Genomic DNA, 26,569 nt, shown 5'->3' on the forward strand with positions numbered 1-26,569 from the left:
TGGGGGCAGGAATTCACCAAGTGCCTCTGTTGTTTAATTTCCTACTGGAAGCAGCACATGTGTTTTTTCTTTCTTTTCTTTTCTTTTTTCTTTTTCTTTAAGCAGTGGCCATTGCAGAGGCTGAGCGGCTGGGGTCAATGCCTTGCCTATTGATCAGTATCCCTGCAGTCCCCTGCTCCAGCATCTGCTTCATTGGCTTCTTTCAGTGCCTGCTTCAGTACATTAGAATAGAAATCCATAACCAGAGCTGTGCTCATCCAAGCAGGGGAAGAAACTAAATTAAATGGTATAAAACAATCTTGGATCAGGAGTTTGTGCCAATTCATCTTGATCTAAGATGTCACACCGGGCTCTCTGTCTGAGCACCTGGGCTAGAGGCGGCCATAGTGAAAATAGATGGAGCCGCGATCATTCATTTGTCAGCTAAGGAGCTCGGCAGCGGTTAGCAATTCCCTTCTGCAGAGGTCAGCTGACAGAACAATCAGTGCAACTGCAGAATAGAGCTTCCCTTTGAACTATTGTTATGGAGCATGCTTCTTGCTGGGCTGGGGGAGGGGAGCATGGTTTGCTTCGTGTTCCAAGTATGCTATATAAAACACATAAAGGATAATATATTTATATATCAAAATCTCAGGTACCATTTGTGTGTTGTATATCTTAATTATGTATATGTGAAATAAGTTATAAAAAATTAAAATGTTTAAGTATCACTTTGTTTGTTTATAGTCCATTTTCATCCTTCTTTCTGGGAAGGCAGTGACTATTGATTTTTTTCCCCCTTAGCATTGTTAAGATTTTAGATTCTCTCCCCCCCCCCCCTCCCAATTGGTTGGCATATCACAGTCATAGCTACAGCATCATTACCTGAATTGGGGCTATATTCTAATAGAGATTCTTATACTTGTTTTATTTTTTAAGTAATATTTACTTTTCTATTAGTACAGTAGTATGAAATTCACTCAAAAAGCTAGACATACAGTAGACCCTCACTAATTCACACTTCATTATTCAAACCTAGTATTTTCTCACAGTATACCAGGTGGTCTCTTCCAACTTCTCAACAAAGATTTAATCCCAGAGTGCTGTGAGAGCTAAGACTTCATTACTTTTGCAAGATATATGCCAGTGAATTTGCTGGTGTAATTTGAGTTATTATTATAAGTGTATCTGAACTATAGTTGTCAAAATATATGAAGAAGGTACATTCTTTTGGGGGGCGTTAATTATGGTTGTGCGGTTACTCCCTAAATCACAAAATGTGGTAATCTGCAGTACTTGAGGGAAATAAAAAGGTTGTGTGCGATATATTGGATTATTAATAACTATATTTGAAATTTTGCAATGAGACTTTTCCCCTCGTTTTAGCAAGCACATTAGTTAATATTCTGTAATTAGCATCATGAGATCGAAAATTATTTGCACAGTGCCATGTACTGTTGCAGTGGGTTAAAAGTAATCCTCAAAAAAGAAGAGGATGGTCACTTAAATAACAGCTTTTTATAACATGAAAAATATATGTATTTTAAAAAGTCTATTTCGTAGACTGTTTCTGTGAAGATAACCTGTTTGTCTTAAAGCAGATTAATACTGATGTAAATAAGAATCAAGATCACAACTCACCGTCCAGAAAATACTGATTTCATAACTGCAGAATCTTAGAAGTCTTTCATTCTTTTTCAACAAACAAACCTGGAGAAACAATGAAATTAAAACAGTTTTTCCTATAAGAACATGCTACTTTTCTGTAGGTGGCACTGAAGACTGAGGAAGGGGCAAGTCGTACGTAAACTTTTAGCCTGGACTGGGGACTTTGAGAGACAAAATGGAACCAGGACCAATCACCTAAAAATTGTCTGGCTCCACATTTTCCTATAGGGGGAAGTAAGCATAGCAAACAAGTGCCTTGAGATTGAAAAGAGACCGGTTTTGTTTTCCCATTTGACCTTTGATATATATATATATTTGATGTTTTCTGACAACTCTAAATAGCATTTTCCCAGAAGTATATGTTCAAGTAGCTGAAAAGAACAGTTTTGTTATAAATATGAAAAATTCTCCTAAATATATAAAATTTGGTTGGCGTGGCCTTCCACTGCTAATATTGCTGACCAATCATCCTAATGCCCTTTATTTTACATTGCAGGTTGTCTATCTGGTCTCCCACAAATGAAAAAAATATCTACATCTTATGAAGAGAGACGGAAACAAGCCACTGCTATTGTCTTGCTCGGCGTGATTGGAGCAGAATTTGGAGCTGAAATTGAACCTCCAAAACTGTTGACGAGGCCACGCAGTTCCAGTCAAATTCCTGAGGGATTTGGTTTAACTAGTGGTGGATCAAACTATTCCTTGGCAAGACATACATGTAAGTATTCTATGTTGTGTCCTCCTTTGCTCTTTTAACCACATCATAACTATGCAGTAGTTTTTATTTCAATACTCCTTGTTCACTAATAATCTCATTTTCAAAGAGTAAGGAAAAGGAACCAATTTTGAGCACTTAGCTTCAAATTAGTATGTTGACTATCAGGAAATTATTTCTGAAATATGTAGCTGAGCAATATATGAACTTTATGAATATATGGTGGGATTTTCAAAAGCACCTGAGGGAGTTAGGTTCCCCTCCCATTAAAGTCAATTGAATTCTTTCAAGGTTGGACTTGTAATGGGAATTGGTTGCCTAACTCCCTTATGTGCTTTTAAAAATTCCACCTATCAACTAGATAGTGTAGATTTATAAGCACCCAAGAGTACATGTGTGCATACCACTGCTTCTGCTTTCCCCTCAAAAATATCTTTATGGCCTAGGAAAAAGTACTAAATTAGGAACCAGGAGACCATGAGTTCTGGTCCCATCTCTTCCACTGGATGGCCTTAATTCACAGTACTTCACAACTCTTTTTGAGCAAGGGCTGGCAAGTATAATTTACTTCCTTCCCCAATACTTTATGAATGAGAATCAGTTAAGTCACCCAGGATCCTATCTGGCAGAGCTGAAAATAGGACTTAAGTCTCTAATACGATAGAACAAAGAGTTTGACAAGGTTACTGAAAATGTGATGGCTTCGAAGGTCCAATAAGATCTGTGCTGTTACAGTATATTGAACCCTTCTGAACAGGATATGGCCCTGTTAGTACTGATGGACCTATCCTGATTGTGGACAGGAAACAAGCTTCTATGTTTATATTACTGTCTTCAGCAGTCAGTGCCAGTAAATGATGTTTTGATGCTAACACTCGTGAGACCCTCATAGGAGCAAATGTAGCAGCACTACATTGGGTGCATTCACTTATCTTGGAAAGGTTTTGAGGCTGTGGTACCTCTGACAGAAACCTTATCTGGAGTCCAGAATGGCTTAATATTCTCAACCCTCTTCAACATCTATATTGGACTGCTCCTATAGATCATGAAGCACCATGGTACCACCAGCATGTGGATAATAAGAATAATTTATATTAATTATAATTAATAGAGCATGAAAATATATCTGTCCACTGCACAAGTGCAACATCTACACGATGATGACCCAATACCTGGAAAAAATAAGCAAATGGATTAAAAGCATTCTAGTGCTTTGACTTAAACACAGTCCAGGAGAGAGATAAATGGTGATGGTAGGGAAAGGTGAAAACATTATACTGAGCTTGCCAGTGCTCTAACCTGCCATTGGTTCAGGATGTCAAAGTACAGTCAATCAACATGGCACACAGCCTCAAACTCATGCTAGATTCTCCATTGCTCCTGGATGTATGGTACAATTACAGTAATGATTTTTTTGGTGAGTAATGCTTTTTTTTGGTTTTTAGCTATCTAGGAAATTGTCCTCACAGTGGGATTCTAGTTGCAATGATCCATGCATTTGTGACTTTCAGGCTGTATTACTGCAATGCTTTGCACCTAAAAATGAAAATGCTGACCCTGGAAAAGCTCCAGTCAATGCATAATGCAGTGTCCTGCCTACTTAAGAGCAGAGGTCACCAAGGCTTTGTTTACTGTAGCATGTCTGAAGATATGCTGTTTTCTCTTCATTTCTTAACCTCCTAGTTGTTCTCATTTACAGGGTAAAGTATCAGGTGCATACATGAGGTTAAACAGAGAAATCCTGTTTGTTAAGAAAAAAATGCTTTTTTTCTCCTCTAAAATTTAATTCTAATTTCTGCGTAGGTAGTTTTGCATCAGGGTTGTAAATGAGTCACTTTATTGAGCACTGTGAATTCTCCTAAGAGCCATGAAAATTATCATCTTATTTTAGTATCCAAAAGTCCATTGTTGTAGGTGCTCTACAAGTCAAACGTACACAAGGAAAAGCCACCTAGCTGGCTATTGAAAAGGGGAATGCCTGTTGAGAGAACACATGCACTCAGCAAAGTATAGTTAGTTAGTACCCATTACACCTCTGGTGTTTAGGGCATTGACGAAGCTGCTCTATTCCTGTCTGGTTTTGGCAAGTCTTTCAGTGGTTCCCCAGCTGTGGTTTTCAGCTCAGCTTCCACAGCTCTTCGCCATGTTGTTTTTGGGTGACCTCGTTTTCACTTGCCTTCTGGTGTCCATCTTAATGCTATTCTGATAATGGAATCAGTTTCTATCCGAAACACATGGCCAATCCATCTCCAATGCCTCCTGGTAATGATGGTGCTCATATCTTCTTAGCTGCACTGTATGAATAGGTCTTGGTTTGAGATTGTTCTGGGCCAAAAGATACAGAGGTTTTTTCTGAGGCAGGTTCTATGGAGTGAAGATGGTTTAGACATGTCCTGTTTTTTCATTCCCCAGCATTTGGCACTATAAAATAGTGTTGAAAGTACGCAGCTCTAAACTTAAGTTTGGTTTTGGTGTTATATTTTGATTTCCAGACTGTATTTAAGATCCTGAAGGTGTTCTGGCTTCTTGGATCCGGGCTTTTTTATTCTGTTCTGGATATCCTGGCTCTTCCACCATTCTGGCTGATGGTGCTGCCCAAGTATGTGAAGTTCTCACGAATGTAGAAACAGTAATGAACGTACTGGTGATGGTGAGGCAATATTAAGGGTCATGATATCATCTTTTTGCAGGTGATTTTCAGTGTGATTTGCTGGCTATGTGTGTTGAGTTGGTTTGTTTTTTCTTGTATATGGTGTTGCGTTGCAGAAATAGTTTCTTGACACACTAAATGATTGTTTCTTGGAGCAGCTAGTCCTGGAACTCACAAAAGGACAGGCAATTCTTGATGTAGTCCTAAGTGGTGAATATAGTTGGACCGCTTGGTAATAGTGACCATAATATAATTAAATTTAACATCCCTGTGATGGGGAAAACACCATAGCAACCCAACATTGTAGCATTTAATTTCAGAAAGGGGGACTACGCAAAAATGAGGAAAGTAGTTAAGCAGAAATTAAAGGGTACAGCACCAAAAGTGAAATCCTTCCAAGCAGCATGGAAACTTTTTAAAGACACCATAATAGAGGCTCAACTTAAATGTATACCCCAAATTAAAAAATATAGTAAGAGAACCAAAAAAGTGCCACTGTGGCTAAACAACAAAGTAAAAGAAGCAGTGAGAAACAAAAAGGCATCCTTTAAAAAGTGGAAGTTAAATCCTAGTGAGGAAAATAGAAAGGAGCATAAAATCTGGTAAATTAAGTGTAAAAATATAATTCAGAAGGCCAAAAAAGAGTTTGAAGAAGAACTAGCCAGAGACTCAAAAAATAATAGCAATTTTTTTAAGTACATCAGAAGCAGGAAGCCTGCTAAACATCCAGTGGTGCCACTGGACGATCGAGCTGCTAAAGGAGCACTCAAGGACGATAAGGCCATTGCAGAGAAACTAAATGAATTCTTTGCATCAGTCTTCACGGCTGAGGATTTGAAGGAGAATCCCAAACCTGAGCCATTCTTTTTAGGTGACAAATCTGAGGAACTGTCCCATATTGAGCTGTCATTAGCGGAGATTTTGGAACAAACGGATAAACTAAACAGTAATAAATCACCAGGACCAGATGGTATTCACCCAAGAGTTCTGGAGGAACTCAAATGTGAAATTGCAGAACTACTAACTGTAGTTTCTAACCTATCGTTTAAATCAGCTTCTGTACCAAATGACTGGAGGATAGCTAATGTGATGCCAATTTTTAAAAAGGGCTCTAGAGTTGATCCTGGCAATTACAGGCTAACTTCAGTACCAGGCAAACTGGTTGAAAGTATAGTAAAGAACAAAATTGTCAGACACATAGATGAATATATTTTGTTGGAGAAGAGTCAACATGCTTTTTGGTGAGGCATGATTTCCCTTTACAATCTACTAGAATTGTTTGAGGCGGTCAACAGGCATGTGGACAAGGGTGATCCAGTGCATATAGTATACTTAAGTTTTCAGAAAGCCTGTGACAAGGTCCCTCACTAAAAGGCTCTTAAGCAAAGTAAGCTGTCATGGGGTAAGAGGGAAGGTCCTCTCATGAATTGGTAACTGGTTAAAAGACAGGAAACAAAGGGTAGGAATAAATGGTCAGTTTTCAGAATGGAGAGAGGTAAATAGTGGTGTCCCTCAGGGGTCTATACTTGGCCCAGTTCTATTCAATATATTCATAAATGATCTAGAAAAAGGGGTAAACAGTGAGGTGGCAAAATTTGCAGATGACACAAAACTACTCAAGATAGCTAAGTCCCAAGCAGACTGCGAAGAGCTACAAAAGGATTTCACAAAACTGGGTGACTGGGTGACAAAATGGCAGATGAAATTCAGTGTTGATAAATACAAAGTAATGCACATTGGAAAACATAATTCCAACTATACATATAAAATGATGGATTCTAAATTAGCTATTACCAGTCAAGAAAGATATCTTGGAGTCATTGTGGATAGTTCTCTGAAAACATCCACTCAATATGCAGCGATATTCAAAAAAGTGAACAGAATGTTGGGAACCATTAGGAAAGGGATAGATAATAGGACAGAAAATATCATATTGCCTCTACATAAATTCATGGTATGCACACATCTTGAATACTGTGTGGAGGTGTGATCGTCCCATCTCCAAAAAGATATATTGGAATTGGAAAAGATTCAGAAAAGGGTAACAAAAATAATTAGGGGTATGGAACAGCTTCCATAAGAGGAGAGATTAATAAGACTCAGACTTTTCAGCTTGGAAAAGAGACAGCTAAGGGGGGATATGGTAGAGGTCTATAAAATCATGATTGGTGTGGAGAAAGTAAATAAGGAAGTGTTATTTACTCCTTCTCATAACACAAGAACTAGGGGTCACCCAATGAAATTAATAGGGAGCAGATTTAAAACAAACAAAAGGAAGTATTTTTTCACACAACGCACAGTCAACTTGCTAGAGGATGTTGTGAAGGCCAAGACTATAACAGGATTCAAAAAAGAACTAGATATACTCATGGAGGAAAGGTCCATCAATGACTGTTAGCCAGGAAGGGCAGGGATGGTATCCCTAGCCTCTGTTTGCCAGAAGCTGGGAATGAGCGACAGGGGATGGATCACTTGATGATTACCTGCTCTGTTCATTTCCTCTGGGGCACCTGGCATTGGCCACTGTTGGAAGACAGGATACTGGGCTAGATGGAGTGTTGGTCTGACCCAGTATGGCCGTTTGTACGTTCTTATGGGTATACAAAAGGAGAGCGAGATCATCTGCGAAGTCCAGGTCTTCAAGAGATGAGAAGGGTGTCCATCTGATGCCCCTTGGCATGTCTTCTTTTGTACGCTGCATTACCCAGTCGATGGAAATGTTGAAGAGAGTTGCAGACATAACACACCCCTAACATACTCCTGTTTTGACTTCAAAACTGAGCTCATAGCAAAGTATAGAAACATGAAAAACTTGGAAGATTTTCTGTTGGTCATGCTGCAGTTATAAATCAAACCCTATTTTTAAGAACTCCCTCGTTCTTGAACAAAAATTATTAGGGGACTGGAACACATGACTTATGAGTGGAGGCTGAGGGAACTGGGATTGTTTAGTCTGTGGAAAAGAAGAATGAGGGGGGATTTGATAGCTGCTTTCAGCTATTTGAAAGGGGGTTCCAAAGAGGATGGATCTAAACTGTTCTCAGTGGTGGCAGATGACAGAACGAGGAGTAATGGTCTCAAGTTGCTGTGGGGAAAGTTTAGGTTGGATATTAGGAAAAACTTTTTCACTAGAAGGGTGGTGAAGCACTGGAATGGGTTACCTAGGGAGGTGGTGGAATCTCCTTCCTTTGAAGTTTTTAAGATCAGTCTTGACGAAGCCCTGGCTGGGATGATTTAGTTGGAGATTGGTCCTGCTTTGAGCAGAGGGTTGGCCTAGATGACCTCCCGAGGTCCCTTCCAACCCTGATATTCTCTGATTCTATGATTCCTTGAAATGACGTCTACACATTCTCACTTGTGGAATGCAGCCTCTCCAGCACTTTTAAGTTTCAGGAACCTTTTAGAAAAGCAATATGTAAGTGCCCTCTCACAGCCCCCAGTGTTCAAAGCTGAGATTATAAGGTCATGTATGCCCCAGCTGTCTCATTTCTTTCATTTTCATGGCTACCTGCTTGCTGCATTAATAAAAACAGATTTTATCACAAAAAATAACAACAAACAAACAAAAAACCCCTCCAATTTAACTTTTGGTTTAGATAGGTAATTTATGATACTTTCTGCAATTGCTGCATAGTTTAGATTCCCGGGCCATCTCCATCTTGGTTCTGAGACATTAGGTCTACTTGAACAGACCTGGGAAAAAGATTTAAATGGAGTGGTTAATAGTACTGAACTGTAATGATGCTGGGTCTGGTGGGACCCAACTGAGAGTATCAGTTCAGGACAAATTGCTTCAAGCAGGACAGTTACAGCCCAAGGCTGGGGTTTTTCCACCTCTAAGGCAAACTAAACCAGCCAGACAGAGAGGACTTTGGTTTTATCCCACTGGTTAACCACAAGTCACACAAGCCATTCCCTTAGATACTCCAGTTTCCCAGTATCACCACCAGTGCCACTCATGGGGACAAATGGTTATGAAAACCAATGCCCTAGTAAAAGAAAAAAGGTTCTCTTGATCCCAAAGGACCGAGCCCCAGACCCAGGTCAATTTACAAATCAGATCTTACCCACAAATCACGCTGTTGCCAATCCTTTAGAATCTAAAATCTAAAGGTTTATTCATAAAAGGAAAAAGATATAGATGAGAGCTAGAATTGGTTAAATGGAATCAATTACATACAGTAATGGCAAAGTTCTTGGTTCAGGCTTGCTGCAGTGATAGAATAAACTGCAGGTTCAAATCAAGTCTCTGGAGTACATCCACAGCTGGGGTGGGTCTTTCAGTCCTTGGTTCAAGGCTTCAGCATAGCAAAGTCCCTCCAGAGGTAAGAAGCAGGACTGAAGACAAGATGGAGGAGCTGCAGCATCTTTTTATATTCTTTTGCCATGTGGTCTCTGCTTTCTTTATTCCAAAGACAAGCTGTCCATCACATGGCATGGAAAAACCTCACATTTCTGTCCATTGGCATGTCCCTGCATACCTTGCTAAGTCACAAGGCGTGTCTGCCTTCTCTCAGTGGGTCAGTTGTGTAGCTGATGGTCCTTAATGGGCCACCAAGCAGGCTAGGCAGAGCTGACACCAACTTGTTTGGGGTGTCACCCAGAAGCATAGCATAAGTTTGAAATACAGACAGTACAGAGCCAATATTCATAACTTAACCGCAACAATGATTCACAAGTATAGACAGCATAATCATAACCAGCAAACCATAACCTTGTCTGAGACACCTTATTTGACCCACTTTAGACAAGATTTGGTGCCACTACAGGACCTTGTTTGCAACCATGTTCTATATGGTCCCAATTCAAGTCAATAACATGACATGAGCCTTCCTGGAAATGATCCCATGATAATTGTTCAGCATGCTGAACTGTTACACATTGATCCCAAAAGTCATGCTCACCTCCAGCTCTAGACTTTCCTCATGATAAGACTGAGACTGTTACCCTTAGGTTCATCCCTTGTTTCATTTGTGTGCAGGGACAAAGTAGGCCTTAATTGATTTCAGAAACCCCTAAAGTGGGAAAAGAATCTTTCAGACACGAGGCTGGCGCCATTTATCAGGCTCTAAGTAGGTAGAACACTCTGTCTTCTGTAATACTAGTTTTCCTGAAGAAGACATTAAGTATTAGCAGGAGGCATAATTGGTCTTTGCTGGGTTTCACAAGCCAGGAGCACCATGGTTCCATTTCACAGATTGTAGCTCTAATATTTTCCAGGGCTTCTTTAACTTCATCCAGTTTGATAGAGTCAAACCCTGGAAGGGATGTTGGGTTTGACAAGATGGCCTGGTCAGAAATGGCATTTTCTTTCTTTAAGATCAACCTTGTATGTATAAAACTATCAGCAAAGTACTCTGAGCACTCTTTATCTGTGAATCATGGTGATCTTCTTGGTTGGTGTGAGTGTGCAGATTGTAGCCAAGACACTAGTGATAGAGGACATCAGGTGATTTTCTAAGCTACAGAGTCTTTTGCTTTTCCTGTTGATACATCATGTCTGCATCTCCCCTTGTGGTGAACATAGGCAGTTTCAGGAATTGAGATGGCAGAGTTCTTGGAGAATATCACTAAGAAAAGAGTCATAATCTAAAGGATACATTGGAGAACAAGGAGAAGGGGGAAGGTGACCCGCCAATAAAGTATTTGGCTGATGCCATCCACTACACTTGCTGTCCTTAAAAGGGCAGATTGTTAGTACCTGTTCTGACACAGTTTTCAATATTTCTTCACACTTAACTCCCATTTTGGTGGTTGTATTTGTGACCAGTGACACACCTAAGGGCTCCAGGGTTGTTTTCTGTGTTCTATGCAACAAAGAAGCTGGAAAGACTGACTTTGTTCTAGGTCAGAAAGGTGATCTTGGGTACATTGGGAATCTGTGTAAACAATTCATGTTATCATAGCCTAATATCAATTCCAGTTTGTGGACCTGTGACTTCCTTTTTTTAATCATTTTCTTGAGAAGCAGAAGAAGATGCCAAAAATATTGCCATTGAGGGTTTCTAGGTATGTCCTCTGTGCTCCACATGATTCATCAGAGAAGTTTGCAAGCGTTGTGGTATTTGGCATCATTCTAGGCAGCTGGTATTGGTTTATGTCCACAACCTCTTCTGATATTTTTTTATATCAAGGGTTTATTAGCAGCAGAATGAAAGCTTAGGAGAAGATGAAATGATAGGTCCTTGATCCTAGGGTCTGGTTGAGCTGGATTTTGCATAGGACCTCAGTTTGGAGGGGTAAGATGGCCCTGTTTAATTATTAGAGTCATAGAATCATAGAATATCAGGGTTGGAAGGGACCTCAGGAGGTCATTTAGTCCAACCCCCTGCTCAAAAGCAGGACCAATCCCCAATTAAATCATCCCAGCCAGGGCTTTGTCAAGCCTGACCTTAAAAACGTCAAAGGAAGGAGATTCCACCACCTCCCTAGGTAACGCATTCCAGTGTTTCACCACTCTCCTAGTGAAAAAGTTTTTCCTAATATCCAACCTAAATCTCCCCCACTGCAACTTGAGACCATTACTCCTTGTCCTGTCCTCTTCTACCACTGAGAATAGTCTAGAACCATCCTCTCTAGAACCACCTCTCAGGTAGTTGAAAGCAGCTATCAAATCCCCCCTCATTCTTCTCTTCTGCAGACTAAACAATCCCAGCTCCCTCAGACTCTCCTCATAAGTCATGTGTTCTAGACCCCTAATCATTTTTGTTGCCCTTCGCTGGACTCTTTCCAATTTATCCACATCCTTCTTGTAGTGTGGGGCCCAAAACTGGACACAGTACTCCAGATGAGGCCTCACCAATGTCGAATAGAGGGGGACGATCACGTCCCTCGATCTGCTCGCTATGCCCCTACTTATACATCCCAAAATGCCATTGGCCTTCTTGGCAACAAGGGCACACTACTGACTCATATCCAGCTTCTCATCCACTGTCACCCCTAGGTCCTTTTCCACAGAACTGCTGCCTAGCCATTCGGTCCCTAGTCTGTAGCTGTGCATTGGGTTCTTCCGTCCTAAGTGCAGGACCCTGCACTTATCCTTATTGAACCTCATCAGATTTCTTTTGGCCCAATCCTCCAATTTGTCTAGGTCCCTCTGTATCCTATCCCTACCATCCAGCGTATCTATCTCTCCTCCCAGTTTAGTGTCATCTGCAAACTTTCTGAGGGTGCAATCCACACCATCCTCCAGATCATTTATGAATATATTGAACAAAACCGGCCCCAGGACCGACCCCTGGGGCACTCCACTTGACACCGGCTGCCAACTAGACATGGAGCCATTGATCACTACCCGTTGAGCCCGACAATCTAGCCAACTTTCTACCCACCTTATAGTCCATTCATCCAGCCCATACTTCTTTAACTTGCTGACAAGAACACTGTGGGAGACCGTGTCAAAAGCTTTGCTAAAGTCAAGAAACAATACATCCACTGCTTTCCCTTCATCCACAGACCCAGTAATCTCATCATAGAAGGCGATTAGATTAGTCAGGCATGACCTTCCCTTGGTGAATCCATGCTGACTGTTCCTGATCACTTTCCTCTCATGTAAGTGCTTCAGGATTGATTCTTTGAGGACCTGCTCCATGATTTTTCCAGGGACTGAGGTGAGGCTGACTGGCCTGTAGTTCCCAGGATCCTCCTTCTTCCCTTTTTTAAAGATTGGCACTACATTAGCCTTTTTCCAGTCATCCGGGACTTTCCCCGTTCGCCACGAGTTTTCAAAGATAATGGCCAATGGCTCTGCAATCACAGCTGCCAATTCCTTTAGCGCTCTCAGATGCAACTCGTCCGGCTCTCTGGACTTATGCACGTCCAGCTTTTCTAAATAGTCCCTAACCACCTCTTTCTCCACAGAGGGCTGGCCATCTATTCCCCATGTTGTGATGCCCAGCGCAGCAGTCTGGGAGCTGACCTTGTTAGTGAGGACAGAGGCAAAAAAAGCATTGAGTACATTAGCTTTTTCCACATCCTCTGTCACTAGGTTGCCTCCCTCATTCAGTAAGGGGCCCACACTTTCCTTGGCTTTCTTCTTGTTGCCAACATACCTGAAGAAACCCTTCTTGTTACTCTTAACATCTCTCGCTAGCTGCAGCTCCAGGTGCGATTTGTCCCTCCTGATTTCATTCCTACATGCCCGAGCAATATTTTTATACTCTTGCCTGGTCATATGTCCAACCTTCCACTTCTTGTAAGCTTCTTTTTTATGTTTAAGATCCGCTAGGATTTCACCGTTAAGCCAAGCTGGTCGCCTGCCATATTTACTATTCTTTCGACACATCGGGATGGTTTGTCCCTGTAACCTCAACAGGGATTCCTTGAAATACAGCCAGCTCAGCTGGGAAGTCAGCTGGGAAGGGGTCCTGGGATGCCTACAAAGAGCTGTGAGAACTTAATTGGGAGAGGGGGAGTTGGAAGAAGTCAGTTGGCTCCTCTGGCAGGCCCTGGAGAAGCGTAACTTCCAAACAGATAGCCTGGAGGATAATTGAGGAGGGTTGCAGGAGCAAGGCTGGTTCCTGTGACTAGTCCTGGAAGAATTAAGATTCCTAGAGAGAAAAAGCTTTGACAATCAGTGATCTGTAGGAGAGCGGGAAAGAACTGAGCCCAGGAGGGATGGAAGACCCTTTTGTTTGGATTACACTTGGGACTGTTTTCTAAGTTTGTTCCCAGCACTAAACACGTGCTCCCTCTTTAGAGATTACTACCTTGGAGATTTTCCCCATGAGTGGGGGAGGGAAGCAGGAACTGAGGCAGGGTGAATAGTGCCACAGAGGGGCAGAAGGGGGAGCAGCAGAGGCCAACCCTATCACAGCATGGCTAATCTATATATTTTGTATATCATGGTGTATTTCTAGAGAAGTTATATATTGTGAATTTTTCAAAGATAAAGGAATGAGAAAAACAATTTGTAGCCAAAATATACAATTTAACATACACCCCTTATATTCAGAATAGCACATTAAAAAGTAATTAATTTATTTTGGCAAACTGTTAACTTAATGTTGTAGGTTCTTTTAAAATTATATAAAATTCATATATATCATGCTATATTGTATTTTAGAAAATATCTATTAATTGTGATATTTCCAGTCTGTGAGGATGGAATTCTTTAGAAATTCACACAGTGACCTTGCCTGACATCTCACATTAATCTGTGTTGACCTTACAAATGGTTCATGAGATATTTAATTATAAAATGCCGCCCAAAGAATTTCTCATTACAGATTCACCACATCACACCTAAACTGCAGCTAATGCTATGTTTATAAAGTTAATGGGCTGATAAATCTGGATGACTGTCCTGAATATGAAAATACTCTGCTCCATTGTTAATGTAGTATATTTTTCAAAGCACTGCTAGAAATATAGTTATTAATGATAAGTGTTTTGCACTTTAACTCAGTCAGTGTCATGAATGACAACATATTTGAGGTTTTTGAGATTTTTTTGTTTCTTTTTTGCAGATTATCTACTATCTTTCAAAGAATAACTTTGGGTTTCCCTTGCTACCTGACAGTCATTCCAGCTATTATTTTATGCTGGCCCTCAACACTTCTAAGCTACTCCTGAATGGAGGTCCTAGTTTATAAACATCTTGGGGCTACCATTTTCCTTTTTACACTTCTCAACCTCTAACAGCAGCTGACTCTGTTTTCTGGCCAGGAAACTGAGCAAGTGAAAATTTCGGCAGGACACTGTGTGTGTGTGTGCGCGCATGTGCATACATGTGCAATAAAAAAACAAAACACATTAAAAGAATGTTAAGCATACAAAATCAAACACTCCAAACCTTAGGAAAGGCCAGTGTTTGAGGTTGCCCATGAAACTTTAATTTGGTTCCCTTCTGCATTTACATAATGGTACAGTCTTTAATTACAAAATCATAAACTATTTTTTTCCGTAGTACTGTTTCCTCATTCAGTGCACGGTATATATTGTGCTCAGCAACTGGATAGTTATGTAATATTTTATTTTATTTTCATCATTCAGCATGTTGCCCCATCTCTCATGTACTGCACACCCTTCTGACCCTGCTAGGAATTTTCTCATCAATGCACACCACAGTAGTACAGTATCTGAGTGCTTCACAACATTAATGAATTGATCTTTATAACATCCTCTCAGGTCAGGTGGTATTATCATCCTCATTTTACAGATGAGGAAGGGAGGTACAGACATATTAAGGTACAAAGTATCCACTAATTTTTGGATGCCCAGTGTGAGATACTTAGGGCCTGATGTTTCATAGTATTTAGCACCTCATACCTTCAAAGCACAGCTCACTTACAGCACTTCTGCAAATCAGACCCCAAGTGTTAAGTAGGGATGAAAATAAGGATTACCCACTTAAGGTACGTCTACACTGAAGGCTTGCTGTGTGTTGGTATGCGTGCTGTTGCCCAATCTCCCCCTTGCCATCAACACACAAAACCATTAAATGTATGTGTAATTTGAACCTGAACTCACCTGTCCAGCTGGGGCTATGAGGTAAGTGGTGACATGAGAAAAGTTTGGTTTAAGTGACTTGCCCAGCATCACATGGGAACTCTATGGTAGAGGCAAGAATAGAATCCAGTTCTCCAGGACAGCATTCAGCAGCTTTAACCATAAGGCCATTCTTCCTCTTCCTGCAGTCCCCTGTCTCATTCACTGCACACACTTCAACTACTGCAACAAATGAGGTGGGGGGGGTCCTACAGACAGCAGCCTGAAACACTATACAACCCTAATTGTTTCCCTATGCGCTGCCAATCCTGTGGAAAAGATAGTACATGACTTTGTAATTAGACTGCGTCATAATGTAAATCTGCACAGAGGCTAAATTAAGATCGCAAAGACACACATTTTGCCAGTTTCACATTTGCTACTTGTGGGTTTCGCAGATACTTGCTAACAACAAAAAATATTAAGACTGGGAATCCAGCGTTCCAGGTTTTGGAGAGAAATGTGGTCTAGTCGCTACAGACACTTCTACCCTTACCACACCTCCCTCAGCCTGACCCCTTCTATACATGTCCCCTCCATCCTGTCCATGTCTCTTGCCTCCCACACCTTCACCTCATCTCTCTGCATTCCAGTAAGGCCACTTGCTTCTCCTCCAAGTTGCCTGGGCACCAGAAGTAGGGACATTGAGAGCACAGGAGAGAGGGTCTTCCTGCTCTCAGTTCCAGTGCTTGGTGCTACAGCAGCTAAGAGGACAGATTTCTGGGAAACCTGAAGCTGTGTGAGGGAGCATGCTCAGCCCTTCTGTGTGACAGGCACATGCATGGTCTGACTGTGGAGAATAGGAATGTTGTGTGGGTGGAGTCTTCTCAGTGCAAACAGTTTGGGAGCTAAATTCTACAAAATGTTTAGTAAACGTTACTGAGAATGTGCAAACTGCAATTTTGCAGAGGCTTATGACCTGTCTAGATTTGGGCAGATTTCAGGGGGGGCAGGGTTAAAAGGAACATCCCAAAAACAAAAACATCCCAACTTCTGCCAAATTTCCAGTTGCTGCTTCAAAGCATGGAGGTGTTAGAGCTTTTCAGTGAAACAATTCTAAGAATTTTTTAACATGGGGAAAAATAACGGGTTATACTAACCTCGTTCTTGGAAACAGTTAACCAATTTTGGCTGAAACATTCCAAAAGAATACATTCTGAGGCAGACACCCAATTGTCAAGCAAACAGTTAGTTTGTTTGGTAAAGTTATAAGCAACTGAAAATAGGGTTTTAAAATGGGAAGTGTTAGGCAGCCTGAACTGTGGGCATTGCTATCAGCTTTGCCTATAATAAACATAAACTAGCAGACTTAAAAAGGGATAGAGGTTGAAATTTTATTCTGTTCTGGTCACATGTGCAATCCCAGTGAACCTTTTAGTGGCATTGTAATTGCAGTCTTAGCCACTGCATTTGTTTAAGACAATAACAGGAATGATTAGAGGTGGTTCTGTTAGTGAGAACTGTACTTAAGATTGCCTAACATTTTCCATTATAAGACCCTGATGAGGGGAAAAATACATTGTTTTGTCCATGTTTAAAAAAAACCCAAAATCTTACAATAGTTTACTTGAGAGTTCTAGCACTCGTGCTTTGAAGTAGGGAGTTGATATTGGCAGGGATAGCCGAGATGAACCTTTTGCTGTCCCTTTGAAATAATCATAGTTTGCTCATGCTCAGTAGAGACTTGTTAGAGTTTGGTAGCTAAATTCTCCAAAAATTCCATCTGCACTGGGCCTGCTCCAGTCCAAGGACCCAGGGGCTGAACAAGACTGTACCTTCAGCTGCTCTTCCTGACTGCTGGAGGCCACTGTGGCACCAGATAAAGGAACTGAGAGAAGGAAGATTGCTCCCAATGCTCCCTCTGCTGGCACCCCAGACAACATGGAGGAGGAGGAGGAGGAAAAAGGCACCTGATGGACAAGACTTGGGAGGGAAGACTGGTACTGGGTGGTGGGGAAAAGAGGTGGAAGGGAGACTGGGACAGCAGGGTGAATTGAGAGTCAACGTGGGGAATTTGGAGGGAAGAGATTGGGCCTGGGTCTGGGTCTGAGATAAAGAGCCTCACGAGAGAAACTGGTTCTAGTTTAGTGAGGGGACTGGGATAAGGAGCTAGGGTAGTATGGGGAAAACTTAGATGAGGAGCTTTGGGTGGGGGAAGAGAGAGAGCTGACACAGGAACAAATGGGAGGGTACAAGGTGGGCAGAAGGGATAGGGCTTGTGGGGAACAGGGACTGAAAAGTCTGTGGCCAGTAGCGCACACTCCTCTCCAGATGGTGGAATGGAACAGAAGATTCCTGAGTGTCATTTTTCTGCTGTCTGAAAATATCTGTGAAATCCACTGGCAACATGAAGGGCCAATGCCAATATATGGCTTGTGCATGTGAAGGATGACAATCTACTACTGCTGTCAGTTACTGTGTTAACTCAGATGGCAGAGGTCTATCCTGTGGACTTAAAGGGTCCAACTGCTGGTGATCCACATGGGCATCAGTACGATTCTACATGGTGGAATTTGGAGTTTTTTCAGTTTGCTTTATTAAAATCCTAGGAAATTGTATACACACACCCTACATTAAAAGAACTTTAAGGTTGTGAAGTCAAGCACTCAAAATGGCAGAATTAAAGTTGCCTCTACAACCTTAATTTGGCCCCCTTGTGTGGGTAAATGTCAGAGTGTACATCTGTAAACAAACAATGTAGGCCATACTTACAGGATGGAGAACTTTCTCTTGGGAAGCAGTAATTCTGAAAAAGATTTGGAGGTCATGGTGGATAATTGGCCGAACATGAGCTCACTCTGTGATTCTGTGTCCAAAAGCGCTAATGCGATCTTGGGATGCATAAACAGGGGAATTTTGAGTTGGAGTAGAAATGATATTTTACTTCTGTGTTTGGCACTGGTGCAACTGCTGCAAGAAGACTGTGTCTCATTCTGGTGCCCACAATTCGCAGAGAATGGTGATAAATTGGAGAGGGTTCAGAGAAGATCAATGAGAATGATTAAAGGATTAGAAAACATGCATTCCAGTGATAGACTCAATCTGTTTAGCTTAACAAAGGAAAGTTTTAAGAAGTGACTTAATTACAATCTATAGGTACCTACTTGGGGAACAAATATTTAATAATGGGCTCTTCAGTCTAACAGAGAAAGTTATAGCATGATTCAGTGGCTGGAAGTTGAAACTAGACAAATTCAGATTGTAAATAAGGCATAAATTTTTAACGATGAGCATAATTAACCACTGGAACAATTTATCAAGGGTCATCGTGGATTCTCCATCACTGACTATTTTTATATCAAGACTGGATTTTTGTTTTCTAAAAGATCTGCTCCAGGAATTATTTTGGGGGAGTTTTATGGCCTGTGCTATACAGGAGGTCAGACTAGATGATCACAATGGTCCCTTCTGGCCTTAGACTCTATGAAACTATGAATGTGTATTATAATAGTCCTTAATTACATGATCATGGGATTCCTGCCTTATTCAGTGCACAGGATGGGCCGTACTCACTGAATGAGCAGCTGTTCAGTATTTAGTTTTTTCCTCATTTTCAGTGTGTGGCCCCAGGCCTTATTTACTGCACACTCTTCAAACCCTGCTCTGAATGCAGAAATATTCATTTCCTCATGGGCTTTTTTATGGTGCTTCTCACTAGAATGAGGAGCTGAGTGCTTCACAAATGTTCTTGAATTTATTTTTGCATCATCTCTGTGAGCTTGTATTATTATTGGTAATATATGTATATGTGTTTATATATAAAATAAAAATAATCATTTTACTGGTGTGCACTGTAGTCCTGATTCAGCAGTGGTCTTAAGTGTGTGCTTAATTTGATCCCATTTCTATCCAGCAAAGCACTTAGACAAACCCTTAACTTTAAACATGTGAATAGTCCAAATGAAGTAAATAGGCATGTGATTACTCGTGCTTTAAAATGTCTCGCACATACTTAAGTGTTTTGTTGAACTGGAGCATTATAAACATTATAAACTTATAAAGCATTATAAACTTTTACACGGAGTATATCCAATTTTTTATTTTTTTTAACGAAATAGCCTAACATAAGGCTAAACTTGAGCTCCATAGTGAGCATAAGAAAGACTATTCGCTACATTTGTCAGGTAGCGGAAGCCTTTCCTAATGTGTTTTGGATTCATTAGCTCTGCTGTGCAGTGCCAGTATTTTAATCACCATTAAAAACAATATATAGAAAAATAATCTTTCTAAGAAGAATGTCTGTCCCCACTAACAGTATACAGCTATTACAAATAAAGATATCTGCTAGCCAATATTTTGAACTACACCAAAGCAATTAATACAAAGGAGGCAGCTCAAGATCACGAGTTACAAAGGCAATAAATCAGTTGTTGAGCACCTGAATAGCAGCCTTTCAGAGCAAATTTAGCAAACTGGCTGAATAACATAATAAAAAAACTGGGCATATTTATCACAAATAAATTGATTTTATTATTTGGGCATAGTTAAGAGATTGCTAATAGTGCCATTATTTATACTTTGTTTTATTGGCTTATTGGATACCAGGTATGCAAGAAGGTTTGCAGAACCTCATGGATTCTCTTCCTGGCTGCAATTGTACTGGTTCTTTTGGATCGGTGGATTTTAATCTCCAGGTTGCTCTGAAATTCAGCATACCAGTAGATCAGCAGCATTCTTTTTTTATCCTAGCTGCTATGATTAGATCAGTGTCTCAAAGCAGAATTTTTGTCCCTGAAGGAAAAAACCCAAGGTGCTTTCTAAAACTCTATATCTTGGCCTTAGAGATAATATTTAGAAAAAAGTCAATCTGTATGGCAGAAATCAGTCAATCTTTACAGCAGATATGCACCCTGATTTCTCTGTATCTGCTTAGTGACGTCAGCAGCAAAATCTAAGAATAAATTCCACCTTCTCCCCCAAAAGTATGAGGAACACAAGTACTGTATGTGATATATATTTTTAGTCCTCAGGGATTTCTTTTTAGCAACCTCTATATCCGATTATTGTAGTGAGTTGTTAAAAATAGTGAACTAAAAGTATTGCATTCTGAATATGAAACAACTCAATAAGTGATTTAGATTGCTACATCAAGTTTATTACTTTTCTGTAAGCTGCTTAAAATAAAGAACCCTACAACCTCATATTGCCAATGGCACCTCACTTTTGGGGATAATAAAATTTCAAGGCACAGTTCTTTAGTGTAAACTTTCCCAGACCCAAATGTATTTAAACCCAAAAAACTTCAGGCCCAGCCTCTCCTTTCCACATGGTGGACAGTCAGGCTTACCTATTGTGGCGTCTCTTTGTGCCAGTGATCCTCAGTCAGGCATACCACTATGCAGGAAGTCAAAAGTTGCCTGTGCAACCTTAATTCAGCCTCCTTGTGCATATGTTATGATACAGTTTTTAATTACATGATCGAAATACTGTTTTTTCCATAGGACCTCTGCCTCATCAGTGTCCAAGATGTGCCATTGCCTCATTTTCTGCAGAAGTTGGAGGGTGTGTAATGAATGAGGCAGGGGATTGCAGGAAGAGAAGGGATGATCTCCTGGTTAAGGCAGTCAAATGTTGTCCTGGAGCACTGGATTCTACTCCTGCCTCTGCCACAGAGTTCTCACATATTTTTCACAGGTGGTCACAAGTTGTGTATTCCTCATTTTCTGGGTGCCTGAGTTGAGACTTTGGGGTCTGACAAAGTGCTGGACACACACAGCTGCATCCTAAGCCAAAAGAAGCTGTATTTTTAATGTATAAAGTGGTATCTAAAATATAATGTTAATTACTGATGCCCCAGGTGTCTGAAATAGACAACTAGAATTAGTGGAAAGAAGAAAAGGAGTACTTGTGGCACCTTAGAGACTAACCAATTTATTTGAGCATGAGCTTTCGTGAGCTACAGCTCACTTCATCAGATGTTTACCGTGGAAACTGCAGCAGACTTTATATACACACAGAAATCATGAAACAATACCTCCTCCCACCCCACTGTCCTGCTGGTAATAGCTTATCTAAAGTGATCAACAGGTGGGCCATTTCCAGCACAAATCCAGGTTTTCTCACCCTCCACCCCCCCACACAAATTCACTCTCCTGCTGGTCTCCTGCTGGTGCAGGAGAGTGAATTTGTGTGGGGGGGTGGAGGGTGAGAAAACCTGGATTTGTGCTGGAAATGGCCCACCTGTTGATCACTTTAGATAAGCTATTACCAGCAGGACAGTGGGGTGGGAGGAGGTATTGTTTCATGATTTCTGTGTGTATATAAAGTCTGCTGCAGTTTCCACGGTAAACATCTGATGAAGTGAGCTGTAGCTCACGAAAGCTCATGCTCAAATAAATTGGTTAGTCTCTAAGGTGCCACAAGTACTCCTTTTCTTTTTGCGAATACAGACTAACACGGCTGTTCCTCTGAAACCTAGAATTAGTGGGTACTTAAGCTTCAATTCCTCATCTGTAAAATGGGAATAACACCACCCCCTTATATTAGAGTTGTTGTGAAAATAAATTGTTTATGAAGCACTTGAATATTATAGTGAGGAGCACCATAGAAGAGCTCATGAGGAAATTAGTAATTCTGTCTTCAGAGCAGGGTTTGAATAGTGCACAGTAAATAATGAATGGGGTAATCATCTGCAGGTTCTTTGTCTGAACTCGTTTTAGATTCAAGGGGTCTCTGGGGACACTGCTTTTCCCAGCATTGCCTTTCATTTTGGATCCATCAGCGTCGTGGTTCACTGTGGGACCCAGAAAGGAATGACTGAATCCCAGCAGTTACTTCTCTGGGGATCGTTTTCTAGCATGACTGCCCGACCTGGGGATTTAGTTTTCCACGCCAGGCTCTTTCCTTTGAATAACACTGTCTATGGCGTTTGGCTTATTGCCACCCAGCCTCTTATTATTCAGAGAAACAGGAAGCCTGACTCCTTTTAACAGTCAGCATCCTACCTCAGCCTTGTGTAGACTAGAAAATGTTTGCCGGTATAGCTAAACCCTCTTAGTGTAGATAGAAAAGGAGTACTTGTGGCACCTTAGCGACTAACCAATTTATTTGAGCATGAGCTTTCATGAGCTACAGTTCACTTCATCGGATGCATACCGTGGAAACTGCAGCAGACATTATATACACACAGATGTATATAGATGTATCTTATACCAGTAAGGGAATGCTTTTGCTGTTATAAGAATATGATTTTAAAAATCACATCAAGCAACATTAATATACCAGGAAAAGTATCTAGTGTAGAGTGGCCTTCGGCTCTTTGATGGTGTCAACAGCTTCTTAAAGGGCCCATTTAGAAGGAAGATACGCTCTTTATGTTCCTTATTTTAAGGAATCTTTATCACAGGCAGTATGATATTGCTGTTCTCTCTAGAATAAAATATCTATCAGATTGGAACATATTGCAGATGGTAAGAAGTTGGAGTTTCTTCAAATGAGCAGAAAAAGTCAGGATGCTGCAATTCCTGGAGGAGATGGTGTAACAATGCATCTGATTTTGTTGATACTTCTCTGACTATATCCATTGTTGTCCACTTGTACCGCTGACTGTGGTGTTTTGCGGTCAGATTAACAATTGGGCCACTGAAGTGGGAGACAGTCTTTTGTATAGGGAAACAAAACACTGGTGTCATAGAAGCCAGTCCCTTCCACTCTTCTTTAAGAGGCTTTCAGATTCAGCACAGGTCTTGATTTTATCAATCAGAAAAATTTCTGATAAAAAATAAAATGTAGATTGTCTTGTTTTTATCCATCTTGGGTTCATTGGCCTAGCAAAACTGCAGTTTACCTTGATGGCCTAGATATAATTTTAATTTCATTTCCCAATTGTCTAAATATTTTCAGGCAAAGCAGCGTATCTGGTGTTAATTAAAGGGGGATAATATGCCCTTCAATCTGAAGTCATACCAAGACTGAACTCCACTTTCCATTCCTCTTCACAATTCTTCATTACGCGGCTAAGGGGTGAGGTCCATTGTCTTGTGGAAATGGAAGGTATAAAATTGGTCTCAAAGCCTTACTGCTTCTCTGGGAGATATAATCCCTAGTTTAAATTGTCATGGTTGGTCAGGACACTTACTCTTCAGGATATGTACTTCCATATCTTAAAAAGATACACATACAGGAAGCACCTGTGATTCAGTGGAAAGACTACCTCAGTGAGTAAAGGGAACTTTTGACAAGTAGCAGCTACCAGGGTTGTTTTTGTTGTTGTTGAATATGTGTTAGTATAGGGCTCCCAGTGTTCATTACTTGGACCTACATGTGTATACGTATTTAGGTTTCTTAGACACAAAATGTATTAGGGTGCCATTACTAATATTGAGCAATATTGAGCAAATCTTAGTCCAGTCCTAAGGTTTGCTCAATATTGGCCATGGGGCATGGTAGCCCATATGTTAGGGAGCCAGTTGTATATTAAAAAAAATTTTGTTTGGTGCCGTAACACAGTTGTGTGTTTTATATGTTTTATTATCTGGATTTTCTTCCAATTAAAAAACTGATTTTATTTACATATGTACCTCTTTTGGAATGCTGCTGGATATGTATTATTATTTTAGAAAATGGAAGTTATGAAATCAGTATGCTTGAAGATATCCTCTTGGTATTTTTAAATACCGTCATTATGGAACAACAGGAACATATCATTCTCATTGAATGGTCAACTGATATTTATATTCTGGGAGTTGAAATTTAAAAGTAGATTTCATAATATTTTTTCCCTTTATTTTGTTTGGGTGATTCAGAAACAGATATCTGTGGTTCATACAGTTCTTTACTTATTACCTCCTCTTACTCAAATAATAATATGAAACTTATTTGGATATTTCAATAGTGCTTAGAGACCATAATCAGACACCATTATGCTAGCACTATATATACATATATGGGAAAGGTAACCCCAGCCTCCAAAATAATATAAAAATTAATTCATGGATTTTTTTAACCATTAGTATGTTCAACAAAAAACAGCAATGCTTAAAGGCTTGTTAAGCTATATAACTGTTGTTTTACTTTACAACTGATGTATCATAATTGCTATAGATGTGTCTTGTGCACAAATGGTTATCTAGGTATCAAGGATTTTCTTGGATTCATTGCATGTTTTCTGATGAGCACAGTGAAAGGTGTTCTCTGTTGGAATCTAATTATTTAGTTGTATGGAGTGGAAATTTTAACCAATTGTGAAGTTGATTAAATGAATTGTAAGTTTTGCTGCCATAATCAACTGTCACCATTGTTATTAAGGCAGACCATGTGTAGGAACAAAAAGTTGTGGGGAAAATGGTAATGTACATGCATTTTTAAAATAAGAGAAGATTTTCCAGTACTGATTTGTACTTCTAGATTATAATCACATTTCAACAAAAAAAGTAATATTTGAATGTTTTATAAAGCTAAGAAGACCAATAAACAAAAAGTAATTTGGGGTTTTATTTACATTATTTATGTACGTCTATTCATATAAGAAATTTAGAATTTAGGGGCTAAAAATTTCTTTTTAATATTGCTCAGTGTCTATGTCTAAGGAATAGGTTTGTACATCTAATTAGTTGTGCACATTTAGGCAACCAATAGCTTGTGTGTTTTTAAAATAAAGTTTTTTAAAGAATTTTAATTCTTTAATGAAGGCCGCTGCTTAATATGAAGCAAAAGTTAAAAAAAACCAACAAATAATGTTAGGTTGCATAAAGAATTAAATGAAAGAAAATACTGGAACTATTAAAGTGCCATTTATATCAATCAGTGTTACACTTTCACCAAGAATGTGGTGTTCAGCACTGGCCACTCTATCTCAGAAAGGAATTGGAGAAAATTCAGAACTCTAGTCCATAGAGAGCTGAATGATAAGAATGATTAGGTGCATGAGAAAACATTCAAATGAAAAGAGATTCAAAGATTCTGATCTCTTAGAGAGGACACAAATAAGAGAAGGCATGATAAAAGTATTTAAAAATTAATAGTATTTTAGAGAGAGAGCTAGTAGTGATCCCTCTATTTAGATTAACATTTTCCATTATAAAAGATTTTTTTGACTTTTTTTAGAAGCTCCAGCATCTCCATCCTTTGCAGCATGCCTTTAAAATCCATCAGTGAGCAAAAGCACACTGCGTTGGGAATCCTGGGAGCAGACAGCCTCTGCATGGTGGGAGAGAGCTGGGTTGGGCCAGGATTCCCCTGACCAACTCTTTTCCCCAAACTCAGCACATGGCCCCAGAAGTTTATTAGCCTGTGGAACTCATTGTTGCAATTTCAGGCAAAGAGAAAAGCAGGATTCCAAAGGAATTAGACATATATATGAATAACAAAAATATCAAGAGTTCCAATAGTAAATACCAAACAAAAGATTTGGAAGAGTGAGAAACCTTCATTCTTCATGACGTGAGACAGCATCTAAATAGTGAGGGTTTGAAGGACACATTTCTTGGCGGCAGATTATCCCACTACTGCCTACAGCAGGGATCGGCAACCTTTCAGAAGGGGTGTGCCGAGTCTTCATTTATTCACTTTAATTTAAGGTTTCGCGTGCCAGTAATACATTTTTTTAGAAGGTTCCTCTCTATAAGTCTATATATTATATAACTAAACTATTGTCATATGTAAAGTAAACAAGGTTTTCAAAATGTTTAAGAGGCTTCATTTAAAATTAAATTAAAATGCTGATCTTTCGCCACCGGCCAGCTCAGCCGGCTGCCAGCCTGGGGTTCCGTTCACCTAGGCCGGCAGCAGGCTGAGCGGGGCCTGAGGCCGGGACCCTGGCTGGCAAGGGGCTGGAAGCCAGAACCCCAGACCGGCAGCGGGCTGAGCAGGGCCGGTGGCTGGGACTCCAGACCAGCATTGGGCTGAGCGGTTCAGTCCGCTGCCACTCAGCCCACTGCCAGTTTGGGGTTTCGTCCACCAGCTCCTGCCAGCCAGGGTCCCCGCTGCCGGCCCCGCTCAGCCCGCTGCAGGTCTGGGATCCCTGCCCTGCCCACATACCTTCTCCCTGGTTCTAGCCCATTCTCTTCCTTTCTTTCTGCACTGAGCTGAGGGTGGGAGTGCGCTGAGCACAGGGCTGGGGGTGAAGGAGC

At 40.5% G+C, this 26,569-nt stretch overlaps 1 protein-coding gene across 6 annotated transcripts in view; it reads left to right on the top strand.

Annotated features, from left to right (window-relative positions):
• The window catches only part of WDR7 (WD repeat domain 7), a 385,390-nt gene that overhangs the window by 244,104 nt on the left and 114,717 nt on the right, over positions 1–26,569 (top strand). For all 6 annotated transcript variants that reach the window (XM_073343603.1, XM_073343604.1, XM_073343606.1 and 3 more), the window contains one exon: positions 2,144–2,365. In XM_073343603.1, coding sequence (XP_073199704.1) covers positions 2,144–2,365 — 222 coding nt within the window. The remainder of the gene's footprint in view (positions 1–2,143; positions 2,366–26,569) is intronic.

Source organism: Lepidochelys kempii, chromosome 5 (genome assembly GCF_965140265.1).
Source record: "Lepidochelys kempii isolate rLepKem1 chromosome 5, rLepKem1.hap2, whole genome shotgun sequence".
NCBI lineage: Eukaryota > Metazoa > Chordata > Testudines > Cheloniidae > Lepidochelys > Lepidochelys kempii.